This window comes from Hemiscyllium ocellatum, chromosome 25 (assembly GCF_020745735.1).
Source record: "Hemiscyllium ocellatum isolate sHemOce1 chromosome 25, sHemOce1.pat.X.cur, whole genome shotgun sequence".
Classification (NCBI taxonomy): domain Eukaryota; kingdom Metazoa; phylum Chordata; class Chondrichthyes; order Orectolobiformes; family Hemiscylliidae; genus Hemiscyllium; species Hemiscyllium ocellatum.
Window position 1 is genome coordinate 7,465,612 of NC_083425.1, and position 18,389 is coordinate 7,484,000.

The following is an 18,389-nucleotide window of genomic DNA, read 5'->3' on the forward strand; positions in this document are numbered from 1 at the left end:
AAATATCCCCAAAGTGTAACACACAACATGTTGCTATTATTCAAGACATAAAACTCAAATTCTCTTTGTTAATCATCTTCAGTCACCATAAGGTAAAAGTTATTTCCACATATAATGCTGAAGAAAAAAAAACAAACACCTAAAGACATCTGCTCTGACTTTTATGTTAAATCAGAGATGGATAGTTATTCAAATATACTTCCAAAAAGGTATTACAGCAATCTATAAAACATGGGGGAAAAAAAAATCAAACCGACAAAAAAAGGATAGTAATGCTGATGCTAGAAATCTGATAAAAAGATCAAATGCTGGAAACACTCAGCAGATGGACAAGAGATAGTAAGAGAAAGGTAATATTTCAGGTATTTCAAATGGCAATCAGCACAAAGAATGCAAAATTCTAGATTCACTAAGTTAAATTCTAATTATCAGATATAACAATTTTAAACAATTTTATTTTCTTGATTGTGAGAGAATCAGCTTTACCTACTGAGATTCTTGAGAGGTGCATGTGAAACATTTCCTCCAAATCAATCACAAACCTTAAACCAGTATCAGTCCAGATAAAAACCAGTGGGCTAGAATTCTTACTGAAGCTCAGCAGAACTTTACAAGTTTCAAAACTGACACAATGGGTTAATAAAAATAAAATGCTTCTTTACAGGCAGCAATAGTCTTGAATATCCCTCCACCCAACTAACACTATGGATGGGGTAGGAAAGAGGAAGAATATTACACAGAAGACACTTCATTTCTAATAACTTTCCTTTTCACACACTTTCATACTTTCCAAACTGATGCTAACTTATTACAGTATTCTGTAGGTAACAACCAGATAGACAAGAAAGCAAATAAATCAGGAATATGTCATACCACTTGTTAGGTGATTAGACAGATATATCCATCTCTCCAGTTTCTACATTGAAAGCAAACAAATATTTAACATGTAGCATTTAATATTTTGTGAAAGCTGTTTAGCTATAAATCCCAAATTCTTATGAATAGAATACAGGATTAGTAACTGTACAACTTTTCTGCAGAACAATTTTCAGATTGTCAATACTTGGCTTCATATGTAAAATCATATTTTAGAAACAGTACTGCAACTTCACATCTTCTCAGACAGAAAATAAAGTTTAATGACTATTGTTTCTCCTAACTGACAGCTTGTCAGCTGAGGAACACAAAGATTAATCTTGACATGGTTTAGAAAAATAATGGGCTACTTCGAACAGGATTATTTTGAACTGCCCTTTGCTCAAGTGTCAAGTGCATAATTAGCATTACTACTCGTACTTGGACTTCAAATATTCAATTTAAAAATCATCCTTTTAATAGCAGCAGGCATTGAAAGTTCTCAAGTAAATAAAAATAACAAAAAAGGTAACAGTCACATTCTTGAGCTAATGTATGAATACAGATATAGAACGTCCAATAGAGCTGAAAGACTCTTTTTGTCCTTTTCAATTAATTGTAAAAACACCAGGAAATAATTAAGTTACTTACTCAAAGAGACTCTAAAGGAAGTAGGAGATGAAGTGAACATAACTGGTAAACAGGGAGAAAGTGAGTACTGCAGATGCTGGAGATCAGAATCGAAAAGTGTGGTGCTAGAAAAGCACAGCCAGTCAGGCAGCATCTGAGTTGCAGGACAGTTGACGTTTCGAGCATAAGCTTTCACACATTCCTGAAGAAGGATGCTGCCTGACCAGCTGTGCTCTTACAGCATGACCCTTTCTGACGCTGATAACTGATAAACATCCAAGGAAGCTGAGAAAATAAACAAGAAAGCAAAATGAACAAAATTAAACATTATATTTTGTGAGAGTCATGCTCACTGGGGATAATTTGTTTGGCTAACATCCATATCTTCTCAAAAGTTCTAAGAGAGCTGTAACAACACTGCAGATCAATTTTCTCCTCAAAAGTATTTCCTTTCTCCATCAGAAACTGATTGATCTAACTTCTGAATATTCTCAACACTGCACAGTTGAGTTAGCTGCTCATCTCCATGGAAAAGCAACGTCCAATAAAACTCCTGTACATGGTCCAACTCAGGATCAATAACAGTCAGATAGCTAATGTTATATTTCATACAGTCATAAAATAACTTCTTATTTTTGAGATGCGATTTTATAAATAGTGTTATAAAGCACTCTGTTATAGAACATTGGCATCACAGATCTTTGACATATCCTCATTCTTCACAGAAATTCCCTAAAATTCTGGCCTGAGCAGAAAAGGAGACACTGCAGCAAAACTATCTACTGCAACTAGCTCAGAATGGATACATTTCTGTTGATCTTGACAAGCGGTTTAAGTCAGAACTGTCAATATTTCAATGTGATTTATCATTTATTAATCAGCAACGGTGAAATTTCAATCTTTGTCTCATGCCAAAGTTAGTGCAAGTACAAATTGGGACTGTTCAGCCTACACATCAACATTATGATCAGGAAGTTAAGAGAGATGGAAAATATCACCCAAAAAACCTTGAGTTAGGCCAACTCTCCTATCCAAACATTAATTGGTTTATTTGGACAATATGTTCCATTTTACCCATCACCAGTAAGACAGCCAAGTCCTTGTCTACAAATGAAGGTGTAATTTTAAAAGGTTAAAATGTACTATCACTCTGGACATTAATGTAACGTTAAAGGATTAAACTGTACTGTCTTTGGTTGGGGGCGACATTCATGCAGAAATGTGAATGACTCACACTTCATTTGGGCAGTCATTTACCATTACTCTCCTGCTATTATCAAATGAAACTCTCATTCAGTCCCTTCCATTCAGAAATGCTTTTATAGCCACCCCCCAAAGCTAGGTCATAATCACACCTACATTGTCTTGGGAATCACGGAGTCGGTTTGTAGAACAATGCCCCAGGATTAGGGCATTTACATTATCTCCGAAGATAACTTCATCCTCCCAATGTACCTTGGATAACATGTGGTTATTGGGGGGATTGGGGGGGGGGGGGGGGAAGAGACGAGGGGGGTGGGGTGGCAGAGTACCTGTAAGCGTTACCAACTGACCTTTACAAAGAGGATGTGCTTTCTTTGTTCAGGGCCTCTTTGACTCAACTTTGCACATCTGAAAAGAGGATCAAAGGGGTCACCTAGCTTGTAGAAGCTTTAATAAACTTTAACTGTTTGCAGAAGTTGGTGTGTGCGAATCCTCAGGAAAAGAACCTAACATATGGTGGCAGCAGTGGGATTCCAACATACACGGCGCTTCCAACTGGACTGAATAAGCGTTCGTCTGAGTCTTGGTTGCGTGAGACGGATGGGCCCACAAAGAAAGATTCTCCATGATCTCGCTCTCTAAACTTAAGACTCAGCCGACCCCTCGGGTCCTGGGACTCGGTGTGATGAAATCTTTGAGTTAACTTGCACACTTGACACACCAATGAGTCACTTTGCTCCAGAAAGGGGTTTGATCTGGGCTAGAGTCACCAGGGTTTTAATTGGGGTTAGAGTGCCCAAACATATAGAGTATGAAAAGGGATTCCAGTCCCAATGAGAAGTAAAGTGAGAAAAGGGTTCAAGTCGCCTGGAAAAAGGGAGTCTAAAGTCCTAAAGACATTAATTTAAGACTCTGGAAGAGGGGAAAAAAAAAGTTAGAATTTGGTACTTAAAGTTATTGCCTTTCTCCCGCACACTTCCTCTTAAAGGTACTTTTGGGATGGCATGGCATCACCAGGAAAAGAGGAGGAAGTGGAGCCGGTCCACTCAGATCCAGACAGTGAAATACATTGACTGCCAGGGAAGCTTTCTTCAGGTTTTTGTTGTGGGAGTCTCAGTTTCTGGGCTGTGGACTCGACACGTTGTTTTGGGGGAAGGGGTGGCTTGGACTGCGGCGCCACATGGTCCACTGCGAGGGCTTTCTCTTTTTACAAGTGGATGCAAACGGATGCAAACAAAATTGAGAAAAGTTGAAGTTAAGGTTGTACTCATACTTGGGTCCAAACAGGAAGTTTCAATGTAAATTGTGCCATGCAGAGGGTGTTTGATATTTAAATATTTTGGTTTGTTAAAATCCTTGTTCAGAAGATCTTTTCAAGTAATTGTTTTGCCTTGTTTGAATCAGGACCTCAATTCAATGTGTTTTGTGGGCTATGTAATAGGGCAGATTTTGGTTTTATATTAAAATTGTACAACATGATGTTCTTTTTAAAATAATCTAACTTGCAACACTAAAACAAATTGATTAAGGGCCTTAAGCCCCTGATTTGTTTAAAATTCTACAATGCCTTGTTTAAAAAACAATTGCGACAGTGGCCACGCTTTAGCCAGATGAGACTATTATATTGGAGTATCTTTGTTTTTTTTTCAAATGCAGTGTTCACAAAAAAAGTGCATTTTAATTTTGATGTTTTGTTAAGATTTTAGGGAATATTAGAACCTGAACCATTTCAGTTCTGTCAATTATTGTTAAGATTTCACTGACCCCCCCTTCATATTGCAAATTCAAAGAATGCTGATCTCAACCAAAGTTGCCACTGTAATTCTGACTGTTTTATTTGGGAAGTTTCATTTGGAGAACATATTTTAGTATAGTCTGCATTTGCCTCCCACAAATACTTGAGATTTAAATCTGAACTGAAACTGTCTCTTCGATGGCTGGGGCACAGGAGACATTTTGTTGTTTTCTTGCTATTCCAGATTTTTGAGATACTTTTCCTGACAGCTTTCATATTAGCCAAGTATTAATTTGTTGAAGGAAAATAATTTTTGAATAACCTGAATGAGGACCCCCAGGGTTTGATTTTAGGACATATTTAGGCATTATGGAGCAAAAACATGTAAATGAAGTTGTGATACAAATATCTATGATCTAACAGAATGGCAGAAACAAGCCAATGCAGGATAAAAATCAGGAATTTGTGTAAAGATTTAGGTAATAGCAAACACAATCAAGAATATTCTTGTGAAACCCCAATGAGCTCAGTAATGAAGTTTGTGGAGACACCTCAGACACTGCAATATGACCACTCATCCTCTCAAACCATCAAGAGTCTACAATTCAAATTAGCCCAGCATTGCCCCAAATCAAATATTTAAGAAAACAGCAGTTAGAGTCAAGACAGTTAACAGTTGTTGTAATTATAGTCCTCGTGTTTGTCCTTTAAGGTGAAGATGACAACAGGATTGGTAAGATTAAGGTGTGTGCTAAAGTCAATCTGTTCCTAGAAGATGCTGATGCAAATAGGACAGAACATTGCAGTCAATTGAGTTTTGGACAAGTTGCATGAGTTCAACAACTTTTCTCCTTTTGTTTATACTCTGCTTCTGACAAACATTTGCATTTGAGGAAGTCTGCAGCATTTTCAGGAGCTGTAATCCTTCTCCCAGGACTTGGGGCAAATATCAAAGGTCCCAAGAAAAACATGGTGCTTCCAATGACCACAACGAAAGCACACCCCAGACTCGATCGCTCCATAAAAGATTTGCTTTTCTAAATGAGTGCCTGGCATTCTGCTGACATAACCAACCCAAATTAGTTGTGACTATCTTAAAATGGTTAGTTCCATCTACTTGAATGGAGTCAATTATCACCCAATATATAGGAGTGCAAAGAAATTCATTACTTATCCATCAAATAGCTCTGAAAATTGTAATATCCAGAACTCAGAATTCTAAAGGGTTATTACTGTTCCGAAAGTTGCAAATGTCACAGAACAGCAGTTGAAGAGTGACAGTCGTTTTGATGCAGTGAGAGAGGGAGAGTGAAAGAAAGATCAATGCAGAGTTCTGCTGAGAGGCCACTAGATTTGTCCAATGTCAGGATGAAGTCCCAGAGCAGGTGAATATCTCTGTGCAGTTAGGACTCACGGGAAGTCTTAGGAGACAATAGATGCTGTTAAGTGTCAGAGTTAGGGCTCAGGCAAGCCTAGGAAGCTGTAGATGGTTTGTAAGAAGCAATTAATACTTTTATTAATACCAATTACATTAAGGGTCAACCTATAGCAAATGGACAACAGCAGTTTAAGAAGGCATCCCACCACCACATTCTTAAAAGGTCAAGTGGGACTGGTCCAGCCAATAATATCTAAACGCCATGAATAAAGAGAAAGAAAATGTTAAAAGTGGAGATCAAAAAGCCTACAAGTTGAATTTACTTGCTGAAGCTGAGCAAGGTTAAGAGGTCAGGAAAAACACAGGGGCAGTATTGTATTAGTGAAGTACCTATGAGCAAGTCTGAGGGGGCAATTTCCAGAATTCACGAGACCACGAGGCAGTCTATGATTGCCTTTTTATTTGATGGAGCTCCAAAGTTCAACCTTCAAGTAATTACATTACTTACAGTGTGGAAACAGGCCCTTCGGCCCAACAAGTCCACACCGACCCGCCAAAGCACAACCCATCCATACCTACATTTACACCTTACCTAACGATACCGGCAATTTAGCATGGCCAATTCACCTGACCCACACATCTTTGGACTGTGGGAGGAAACTGGAGCAACCAGTGGAAACCCACACAGACACGGGGAGAATGTGCAAACTCCACATAGTTAGTCGCCTGAGGAGGAAATTGAACCCGGGTCTCTGGCGCTGTGAGGCAGCAGTGCTAACCACTGTGCCACCATGCCACCCAGAAAGTGTGTTGTTGTAATCCCTTGCAAAGTTTTAATGAGATTCAATGGCCCGGTATCACTAACATGGAGGTGGGTGGCTGTTGTCTAGAAGTTTGTCTTGGCCTCTATGCTATTGTATGTAACATGTGTGGTGTTCAACTAAAGCTAGCCATTAACTCATATTTACCAATGGTTAATTCTACTTGCTAGAATATAAGATGCACACACATTATAGAATGCACTAGGGTGAGTTCTAACTGAAGAAGGGCTTATGCCCGAAATGTCGAATCTCCTGCTCGTTGGATGCTGCCTGACCTGCTGCACTTTAACCAGCAACACAGTTTCAGCTCTGATCTCCAGCATCTGCAGTCCTCACTTTCTGCTTGAGTTCTAACTCTGTAAAGATTTTGGTGTTTAGGTTCAAAGTTGCGGAATCTTGTGGTTTGGGTTTCTCAGTAAGGACTTAAACACTATCTCACTTTGTCTACTTTGAAAACGTTACTGGTCCTAACCAGATGATAACATAAATCTGACGATCTGATGATAACATAATTTGGTCATCATCCACCGGACCCATCATCAACTGGATACAGAGATCCAGTGCTGGTTCTGAAGGAATAAAACTCTCGCCATTCCAAGAAACCACTGACCTGGAGAGATGGCCTGCACGTTGCCTAAAGGCCAAACAAAAGTGCGCGGTCCGTTTAAAACGCAAGGGGTCACTGACAGGGCGCTGGAGGGGCAGGAAGCTCAACGATGGGTGACAGGCCACAGGCCCCGCCAAAGAGGACGATGTCCCCCAGCCGCTCCCGCTCCCGGCGCGAGAACAGCTCCAACGTTCAAAACTGCCACCCGCCAGCCGGATGTCGGTCACCTTATGACGTACTTCCGCCGTTGGGTGTTCGGCCGTCGCCATGGAGACGGGTGACTCGGGGAGGAGCGGACCTTCAGCTCGCCATTAATCCGAGTGAAAAAGCAGCTCTCGGCCAGGACACACGGGTTCAAGTCCCACTTCACCCAGACATGTATCGTAAGGTTTCTGAATATGTTTATTAGGAAAATATCTCGCCCGGACAGAGGAAAGGAGACTCTTGTGGCGCAATGGTAGTGATCCACTCTCTGAGCCAGGAGAATCGCATTCATGTTGCACGTGTGCGAAAAAAGTTATCTGAACAGGTTAATATCTACAGCAAGAACAAGCTCCTATTATCTTTTGGCTGCTGTTACTCGAGGTGCTTTTCTTTCCATTGGGGTCACCTGTGGAAGGTTTACTGGACTAATCCCTGGAGAATGAAGGGCTTATGCTCGAAACGTCGAATTCTCTATTCCTGAGATGCTGCCTGGCCTGCTGTGCTTTGACCAGCAACACATTTGCAGCTGTAATCCCTGGAGAAAGTGAGGTCTGCAGATCAGAGCTGAAAATGTGTTGCTGGAAAAGCGCAGCAGGTCAGGCAGCATCAAAGGAGCAGGAGATTCGACGTTTTGGACATAAGCCCTTCTTCAGGATTCCGAAACGTCGAATCTCCTGTTCCTTGGATGCTGCCTGATCTGCTGCGCATTTTCAGCGCTCATCCCTGGAATAACTGAATAAAAGCAAATTACTGCGGATGCTGGAATCTGAAACCAGAAGAGAAAATGCTGGAAAATCTCAGCAGGTCTGGCAGCGTCTGTAAGGAGAAAAAAGAGCTGACGTTTTTCTCAGCAGGTCTGGAAGCATCTGTAAGGAGAGAAAAGAGCTGATGTTTCGAGTCAGCTAGACCCGAAATGTCAGCTCTTTTCTCTCCTTACAGGTGCTGCCAGAGCTGCTGAGATTTTCCAGCATTTTCTCTTTTGGTTCCTGGAATTACTGAGTTGTCTGACGAGCAAAGATTTGGCAGATTACATATTTACTAATCAACCTGTTTATTATATGTTGATAGAGATATTATTATATATCTCTAGAGTAAGTAGAAAGTGAATTCAGGTGTCCCAGCCTAGAGGTAGGTATACACTAAACTTATGCCACAAGAGCCCCCAAAGATTGAACAGGTTAGACTTGCATGTGCTAGAGTTGAGAAGAACGAGAGGTGATTTTAATAATGAGTATTAGGTGTGTTCTGTCCAGGTGAACATAGAAAGCAGGTTTCCTCTCAGCAGAATTTAGAATTAGGGTCAACAGAGACCTTGACTTTTTAAGGTAGGTGTGGATAGATTCTCCTCAATGGTTGAAGGTTTACAGAGGTAGGCAGGAAAACAGACTTGATCAGATCAGAACAATTGGATCAACCATAATCTTATTAAATGCAGGAGCAAACTTATCAGGCCAACTGTCCTAACCCTGTTCCTAACTATTAGGTTTGTATAATCCTAGAGATACTGTGATGATAATCCAACATCTCTGAGAACAGATAAATGTTAGAAATGGGGAAAAGTGTTGTTTTTGCAGATATAGAAAAAGCTACAGAAGAGGGGTACAGCCAGAGAACTATTAACTCTGCAGGTACTTAGGGAAGTGTATCTTCACTTTTAGTGTATAATTGTGGTTAATTAGATACTAACTTTGGTGTATAATTATTAAAGCAAATAATTTCTTTTAAAAAATCATGTTTTCAGCAAAATAGCCTAGATAACCGAAATGCCTGAGCTCTTCAAGAATGATACAAAATTGATGAAATGTACAGAGAATGGAATGTACCAGGGAAATTGAAACAAGATGTTAAATCATATCTTGGTGTACTATTCGACAAAATAATCTTTGTGTCAGCATCTACAGAGAGGAAGGTTTCTAGCTTGAGGAAGGGGGAAGTAATAAGGGTGGGGCACAGCTGGGCAGTGGTATAGCCTAGTAAGAGAGATTGGGTAATTAGGAGTCTGGAGAGATGACCTCACTCAGCTCAAAGATATAATTGTAAACTAACCTGAGTCTAATTTGCTCATTTGCTTATGCAATTGAAGCCCTTACTTGCAAGTTCGTAATAAATTGTCTTGTTTCCAGATTAGTTGGTCTCATCTAAATTTTATTAAGTTTGTTTCTTACAGATTTGGGTGCTCGTCCTGGGATCCCAAGCACCGGTCGCTCGGCATTTTTGGGAAAAATGGAGAAGGTGCACCTTGACAATTTCGGCGGTCTCTAGTTTCCCTCCTTGCCGCGGCGGCTTAGGTGAGCGAGACCCGGGCTGGGAGATTCTGGAAACAAGACAGGACAAGGCGCGCTGAGACGCGACGAGTTCGGTTGGGTAACTCTTGTGCACGAGACCCCGCTAAGAAAAGGTCTTATAAGTATTATCCGGGCGACCGGGGTAGGCAGCAGGGTTTTTTTTGTTGTCAGTCTTTGCCACAGGACGAGGTACGCTGAGACGCAGCGGGTTTGGTCGGGTAACTCTTATGGACTTAAGACCCGGGTAAAGTTAAATTTCAGGCGACCGGGATTGGCAGCGGTACAAGGCGCACTGAGACGTGGTGGTTTTGGTCGGGTAACTCTTATGTACACAAGCGATCTAGATTGGCAGCGGTATTTGTTGCCAGTCTTTGCCACGGGACGAGGTGCGCTGAGACGCAGCGGGCTTGGTCGGGTAACTCTTATGGATTTAAGACCCGGGTAAAGTTAAATTTCGGGCGACCGGGATTGGCAGCAGTATTTGCTTTTTCGCCGCGGTACGAGGTGCTGTGACGTGGTGGTTTCGGTCGGGTAACTCTTGTGTACAGGTAATTTTCGGGCAACCTAGATTGTCAACAGTTTTTGCTGCCGGGTATTGCCGCAGGACGGGGCGCGCTGATATGATCAGGTAACTCTTGTGCACAGACCAAGGTATGAAAATTGAACTTTAAGTATTGCCTTGGTGGTCGGTTCTGTACGAGAAGTACGGGGAATTGGCAACTTTTAAAATAAGGTATTTAATTGGCTAGATTAATCTAATGAGTAAAGTGTCTACCTGATTCGATCACCCAGCCTTAGACCGGTTGTTAAGAAGGGAAATTCCCCACACAAAGGTCAGGACCCTGAAGTGGGTGTGGAAGAAGGTGACACCGGACCTCAGTGAGGTTAATTAAATTACATAAAGAAACGGCCAAGTATTAAAATGGGAAATAAGAGGTTTAAGTGTCAAAGGAGGAAAAATGTAGGAAAAATGTTAAGAGATTGGAAGTACAATTCTCGGACGTGAGGAAAGGATAAAAAATGATAAAATGTCAATGGAAAACAGCCTTACAGTCAGGAGGAATCAGATTATGCTTCATGTCAGAAGGGCTAGTAGCTGAAGAGCTACTGAGGGTACACTTCATAACTAAGTTATAGCCAGACATCCAGAAAAATATTCAAAACCTAGAGGAGTCATTGCGGAAAGCTCAAAGTGTCTGTGTGTGTGTGTGTGTGTGTGTAAAGAGCTGTACAGCTAGTAGAAAGTTTAACCCTTTGTGATTCAGTCTGAATGCACACTTGTTTGTTGGTGATTGAATGTTTCCTGAAGCTTGAGATCCGGGACTGTTTTGAATCTGATTTCTATTATGGAAATTTTAACATGATTTCTTTTAAGGTTAAGGATTTTGCAAGATTATGAAATAAAATGTTAACTCCTGCTCTTTTTACAGGTCATGACTACCTTACTATTAGTTTCTAATTAATCTCTTTTATCCATACATAAAAGCGATTTGTGGAGGACAGTTGAAGTCTCAGTTCAACATTAGATTGCAATAAATCAAAAAAAAATCCTATGGTTCAAATCGGTGACCTTGGATTCGGCCATTATTCATGCATTAGAAGTTTTTTTAAACGACCTATAGCATTGTAATTGAGCAATGACTGGTCAGAACTACTTAAGAAAACTAATTTTGGATCAAGGGATGAAAACTAAAAGGGTAATTATAGTGGATTTCAAAGTTGGGAACTGTATGCATTTTACATTTTAAATATTAAACGCTGAATAAATGAATTTAAAATATATAAATATGTATGCATGTGTGTGTATATATATACACACACACACACACACACACACACACGTAAGATTCCTAAATGTATATTTAGGAACAGGCTTTAAAGTGAGACAAGTATAAATTGGTAAATTATATTTGAGATTACAGGGAACAAGAAATATTGCAATATTTCTTTAAAAAATCAAGGTCCATACAAAACATTGAGTGATGAGGAATGGCCATGAGGTTGCCCTAAAGCTGTTCAGTTGGTTAAATCGGCTCAGCAATTGATCTGACAACATAACATGAGAAGCAGAAACAGGAGGCAAATATAATGATTAGCCACGGTTGATGAGGTAATAAAGAAAAGGACAAAACTAAAAGGATAAGGAAACTGGAATGGTGGCGAGCAGTGTGTTGAAAATAAAGGGAGGAGAAGGGATCGGGGAGGAGATGTTTAGGGGTCTGGTAGACAGGAACAAGGATCAAAGTGGAAATCCCCACAGGCCGGATGTTATTACTGTGGAAAGACAGGTCACTTTAAGAGAGAGTGTCCAGCTCTGAGAAAGGAAGTAAAGGCAGTGCCGTTGATGAACCACGATGAAAAATAGGGGTGTCAGGAGTTCCTGCCCCCGGGGACCAACCAGGAACCCTTGATAAATGTAAAGGTGGGACCTTACAAAGAGGACGTAGTTTTCCTAGTTGATACGGGGGCAGCAAGGTCATCCAAAAAATTAATTGGATTATGGCAACAGTTTTGTGATGAGAGGCATGAAGAATCAGTTTTGCGTTCATGACGAGATATTACCACCAAATTGGGGATTGAATTAACTGCAAAAGGTGCTATGGAATCTGTTGAGGTTCTTAAAAATGAATGTGCTCGAGCAAAACAATTACAGAAACAGGATGAGAAGTCACAAGTGACTGGTAAATAAACAGAACTGCGCGATTACAATTTTTAAAATGTTTAATCACTTGTTGTGTTTCCATCCTGAATTATATAATATATATAATTAATAATTAATATTTATAATAATTCAATTGTGTTAGCCTGAATCAATATTAATTGGCAGGATTCCTTCATACATTCTCAGTGACCTGTCATATTGATTCATGGTTAATGACTGCATCAATTCATTGTTAATTAAAGAATGGAAAGCTACATTACTGGCCAGAGTGTGTGCAGGCAGTGGTAGCAACAGCCTTATTGGTAGAGGAGAGTCGGAAACTTACTTTTAGGGGAGCCTTAGTAGTCAGCACCCCACATCAGGTACAGTCAGGAGAAGAAAGGGGCATGATTAGAAGATCTGCTCTGAGGGAAAGGAAAAGAGACATCCGGTGGGTGAGGGAGTGATACCAGCCAAAAACAAATTCCCCAATGTGGATCAAAATTGGAAGGATATGGATGAACACGATAGAGGAAAAATGAGGGACTTTCGAGAAATGGTCATTTTGGGTATTAAAGAGGTGACACCTAGATCTCAGAATTTTGTGAAAGCCTTTGAAGTGAGACAGGCAGTTTAGTTGATGACTTTTGATGAAGAATAGGGGAGTCAGGGGTTTCTTCTTCCAGAGACCCACCGGGAACCCTTGATAAATCTAAAGGTGGGACCTGAAGGAGAGGAAACAGTGTTTTTAGTGGATACGGGAGCAGCACGATCATCTCTAAGCTTTAGACCTAGCGGTGTTAAATTAACTAACAAAGGTCTCAAGGTTTATGGAGTAAAAGGCAAAGAATTCTTAAATCAGAATGCAGGACAATGGCTCACAGACCCTAGGATCTTGAAATATGAAACAATTTTAATAGAACAGGATGACCTTGTGTTAGCCACAGACAGTTGCTTGAATCCAGCTGCATTTCTGTGGCGGAGAGAGGGGGGTAGCCCCTGGCAATCTAAACATGACTGCCTTGATATTACTGAATATCAGACTAAAGTGCGAGTGAACTTAAGAGACATACCGTTGCATGCGAGAGCTCGATTGTTTATCGACGGGTCCTCCCGGATGATTGAGGATAAAAAGCACAATGAATATACTGTAGTAGATGGGATAGAGGGAAGCATTATCGAGGCTGAAAGACTGCCTAACGGCTGGTCAGAGTTCAATGGTAAGTTTTTACAGAACTATATTGTGGTGCTCGGCTCTTCTTTGTGGACGCTAGGAAATTGTTTCCATTAGGCGAGGAGACTAGGACCCGTGGACACATCCTTAGAATTAGAGGTGGTCAATTCAGAACAGAAATGCAGAGACATTTCTTCAGCCAGAGAGTGGTGGGCCTGTGGAATTCATTGCCGCAGAGTGCAGCGGAGGCCGGGACACTAAATGTCTTCAAGGCAGAGATTGATAGATTCTTGATGTCACGAGGAATTAAGGGCTACGGGGAGAATGCTGGTAAGTGGAGTTGAAATGCCCATCAGCCATGTTTGAATGGCGGAGTGGACTCGATAGGCCGAATGGCCTTACTTCCACTCCTATGTCTTATGGTCTTATGGTCTTATTCTCAGGAATAAAGGCCTGTTGGTACAGACCACTCGCCACTCGAGTTTGCAGTGCATCGAATACAACCGGGTGATTGGGTCCTGATCAAGACCTGGAAAGATACCAAACTGCACCCGAGCTGGGAGGGACCATTCCTAACCCTCCTAACTAGTGAAACAGCTATTCGGACTGCTGAGAAAGGGTGGAGTCATCACACTCACTTTAAACATCCTGTGAACGCCCCATTGGCGGAGTGGCACGCTCATCCTACAGCCAACCCTTTGAAAGTTAAGGTGAGAAAGAAAGAATGAACTGAGACAAAAGACTCTTTTAACGTTTGCTGATATATTATATATATATCTATAGTTATTGATTGTAAGGGCTGTGTGGACTCACCTCTCCCTGGCACCTAAAAGATTAAGACAGATAGGCAGGACGGTAGACAGGGGTTAGAGATGGGCGGGTACTAGTATAGTATTGTAACTATAGTAGTACTAACTATTCAAGGAGACGGGAAAAATCACTTCACTACATTATGCCAAAATTATGCTGAACAAGAGAGACTTACCAACTGTTGGGTCTGTGCAGAGGTCCCACACCATGGCGAACCTGGGATCCCCACCTCAGTAATACCACTCACCAAAAAGGAAGTGTACGATGTACAACAATTTGACTTGGGCTCAAATGATACAAAGTGGAAATCTGACAGGGGTAAATATAACTTTGTGGGATGGTTCCCTAGACGAGCCCTGAAAAACCCAGGGAATTATTGGTGGCCTTATAATTTCCCCACTGAAATGAGCAGTGAATGCCACCTGTTTTTGTAATCAGAATGAAGTCGCACCCTTCCAATTAGGAAAATCATCTTGTGTTTACACCAACCAAGCCACTGCTACGACTATTCCCCGAATATTGAATGGAACATATTGGGTATGCGGCCGGAAGGCCTATCCATGTATTCCCGGGAAAAATACGTTCGAGTGACCGAATGTATAGGAATAAATGCATGTTTAGATGTTGATGAATCACTGCCTCAAAGCCAGAAAGGCTGGAGTGGCTGCTGTTACCTCGCTTATATAGTCCCTCACCTCCGATTAGAAAAACATAAACACAACCTGAGGAAGGAAGAGGGAATGAGACGTAAGGCCCAAGAGGTCTCTGACTGTCTGTTGTGGACACTATTCCCAAATTACGGCACTGCAAGGGCAGGGGTAGAGATTCATAAACTGGCGGCTGCCCTTGAGAAATTAATTAATAATACCGCAGACGTAATGGGAGAAACTCAGTCCCAAATATCGGCCATAGCCACTGAAATGATTGCCACAAGACTAACAGCCTTACAGAATCGAATGGCTCTAGACTATCTCTTGACCGAAAAAAAAGGGGAAACCTGCGCACTAATTGGTAAGGAATGCTGCACCTTCATCCCAGACGCCTCTTCCCTAGTGGAAGATAAGGCAGAAATAGTACAGAAAAAGATAAATAATATAAAAGAAATTGAGGATAAACTTCAAAAAGATGAGAAATGGGGACTGACCGGTTGGGGAAAATGATTAGCTAATTTAGGCATTTATGTATTACTGATAATAGTAGGTTTAATAATAGGATTAACGTGTTAAAGTGGATAATGCGTAAGTTGATAATGTTCTTAGAAGGACAACAATCAATGATGTTGTCCTTCTAATGATGATCATGACAAAAGTAACCGCACAAGGAGAGTAATAGATTATTCCTAGAGATTGAAGACAAAAGACAGACTTAAGAGAGCAGAAATGACAAGATTGTGAACCTCTACACCTTAGGGTGAAAAGAGGGCAGAAAATATAAATTGCAAAAACAACAAATGGTAAAAAAAAAGAAATGGGGCAGTTGTTAGAAATGGGAAAAAGTGTTGTTTTTGCAGATATAGAAAAAGCTACAGAAGAGGGGTACAGCCAGAGAACTATTAACTCTGCAGGTACTTAGGGAAGTGTATCTCCACTTTTAGTGTATAATTGTGGTTAATTAGATACTAACTTTGGTGTATAATTATTAAAGCAAATAATTTCTTTTTTAAAATCATGTTTTCAGCAAAATAGCTGAGATAACCGAAATGCCTGAGCTATACAAGAATGATACAAAATTGATGAAATATACAGCGAATAGAATGTACCAGGAAAATTGAAACAAGATGTTAAATCATATCTTGTCATATTCGACAAAATAATCTTTGTGTCAGCATCTACAGAGAGGGAGGTTGCTAGCTTGAGGAAGGGGGAAGTAATAAGGGTGGGGCGCAGCTGGGCAGTGGTATAGCCTAGTAAGAGAAATTGGGTAATTAGGAGTCTGGAGAGATGACCTCACTCGCTCAAAGATATAATTGTAAACTAACCTGAGTCTAATTTGCTCATTTGCTTATGCAATTGAAGCCCTTACTTGCAAGTTCATAATAAATTATCTTGTTTCCAGATTTGTTGGTCTCGTCTAAAATTTTATTAAGTTTGTTTCTTACATAAATAATAGAAATCATACACATGCTTAATGATGCCAATTCTCCATTATCAGCAATCTAGAATTCTAGCACTTGTGTAATTTCCCTGCAAGTTATTCTATGTCTTTCATTCTAGTTGTGGTCTCTTTTCTAGAATTTGTCCAGTACTATATCGCCAACAGACTTAATCCCTCTTTTAACCTAATATTGACAACAACATCTGGCTATTCACTACCCCCTTTAGAATGACCTGCAGCCTCTCAATGTTGCTCTGGACACAAGCACCAGGGAAATAACAAATCATTTATGACTGCAGAATAGCCTAATAATCAAATTTCCTATCATTCTTGGATTCACAATCTTTCTCCTCTCCCTGTACAGCTGGGCCACCTATAATTTTGTGGTCTTGTCTCTGATTCTTGCTGTTCTTTCCTGAAGAATTCCTCACCTGTAGTTAGAACTGAATACTATTTAGAGAGAAAAATTATGCTTGGGATAATCCTGCATAACTGGCCTGGTTTTCCTTTGTCTGTGTGGCAATCACTCATTCCATCACGACCTGCACGTTCATTAGATGCAGCTCAGTTTTTCAGTGACAACATAGTTATGCCAACTGGTGCTCAATTTCTGAAACCCAGAGCTCATGTTCTTCCAACGGACGATGTTTTTTGCATATTATTTCCCTCAGATCAAGCTCCTGTCTCCTGCCTGCAAATGACTTGTTCATTTTTTCACTTTGGTTAATTTTTGATGCTTTTTGTTGCTTTTTCTATATCTGCACTGTAATAATTCTCCTTGTTGATCCCAGGATAAAGAAACATAGATAAGTAAAAAAAGGGCACTAATCATCATACCCAACCAATGCAATTTCATCTCAATACTCAAATGAATCAATGATATGTATTTAATTAAGAAAGATTTTGCACTTTATTGATTTTGTCAACCAAAGCAATTTCATATCATTACCTCGGAATAAATAAATGGGGTGTAATTAGGATTTTGGCAATAAATTACGTGTAGTGTAAAACGAATGTTGGCATCAGCTGTTGATTATTAGCAGTACTGTACTACATTTGATACCTCAGGTGATGTCTGAAAATAAATCAATAGTAGCCTTTCCAAAAATGGTTGGTGCTAAAGATGCATGTTTATTTAATACAAGTAACAATGTTACTAATTAAGATTTGTGACCACTCTACAAAGTTTTATTCATACTTCATTGTAAATGATACTTTGATGATCGGAATGGATTATGTTCTTCCATCACTAACACTGTTTTATTTCTGATGGAAGTGTGCGAAACATTACGTTGTAAGTGAAACTTGAAGGTTCTGAAAAAGAAATGCACAAAGTTATTGAGTTTGTGTTAGTGAAATTTCGTCTTTAGTTTCCAGAGACATCCATCCAAGGCATCCTCACATAGAACATGAAACCAATCTGAAGCCCATCCAAGCTACACTATTTCATTTTCATCTGATTGTTTGTCCAATAACCATTTAAATGCCTTTAAAGTTGGCAAGTCTACTACTGTTGCAAGCAGATGTTCCATGCCCTTACTACTCTGAGTAAAGAAACTACCTCTGACCTCTGTTCTATATCTGTCACTCCCCAATTTAAAGCTATGTCCCCTCATGCTAGCCATCACTATCTGAGGAAAAAGGCTCTCACTGTCCACCTTATCTAACCCTCTGATTATCTTATGTCACCATTAAGTCACCTCTCAACCTTCTTCTCACCAACAAAAACAGCCTCAAGTCCCTCAGCCTTTCCTCATAAGACCTTCCCTCTATACCAGGCAACATCCTATTAAATCTCCTCTGAACCCTTTCCAAAGCTTCCACATCCTTCCTATAATGCAGTGATCTGAATTGGACACAATACTCCAATAGCAGCCGTACCAGAGTTTTGTACAGATGCAATATGACCTCCTGCCTCTGAAACTCAATCCCTCTACCAATAAAAGCTAACA

At 40.3% G+C, this 18,389-nt stretch overlaps 2 protein-coding genes across 5 annotated transcripts in view; both read right to left on the reverse strand.

The window, feature by feature from the left end:
- cep112 (centrosomal protein 112) overlaps window positions 1-7,432 on the reverse strand; it is a 572,452-nt gene extending 565,020 nt beyond the window's left edge. For 2 of the 4 annotated variants that reach the window (XM_060844724.1, XM_060844725.1), the window contains exon 1: window positions 7,233-7,309. The gene's annotated coding sequence lies outside the window, so the exon portion shown is untranslated. Of the gene's footprint in view, window positions 1-7,232 lie in introns of all 4 variants that reach the window. The other 2 variants (XM_060844726.1, XM_060844723.1) reach the window with 2 other exon arrangements.
- Window positions 7,433-17,664: 10,232 nt separating this feature from the next.
- The window catches only part of LOC132827941 (beta-2-glycoprotein 1-like), a 48,857-nt gene continuing 48,132 nt past the window's right edge, over window positions 17,665-18,389 (reverse strand). Inside the window, exon 8 of the mRNA XM_060844787.1 lies at window positions 17,665-17,751. Coding sequence (XP_060700770.1) covers window positions 17,687-17,751 — 65 coding nt within the window. The 3' untranslated portion in view covers window positions 17,665-17,686. The remainder of the gene's footprint in view (window positions 17,752-18,389) is intronic.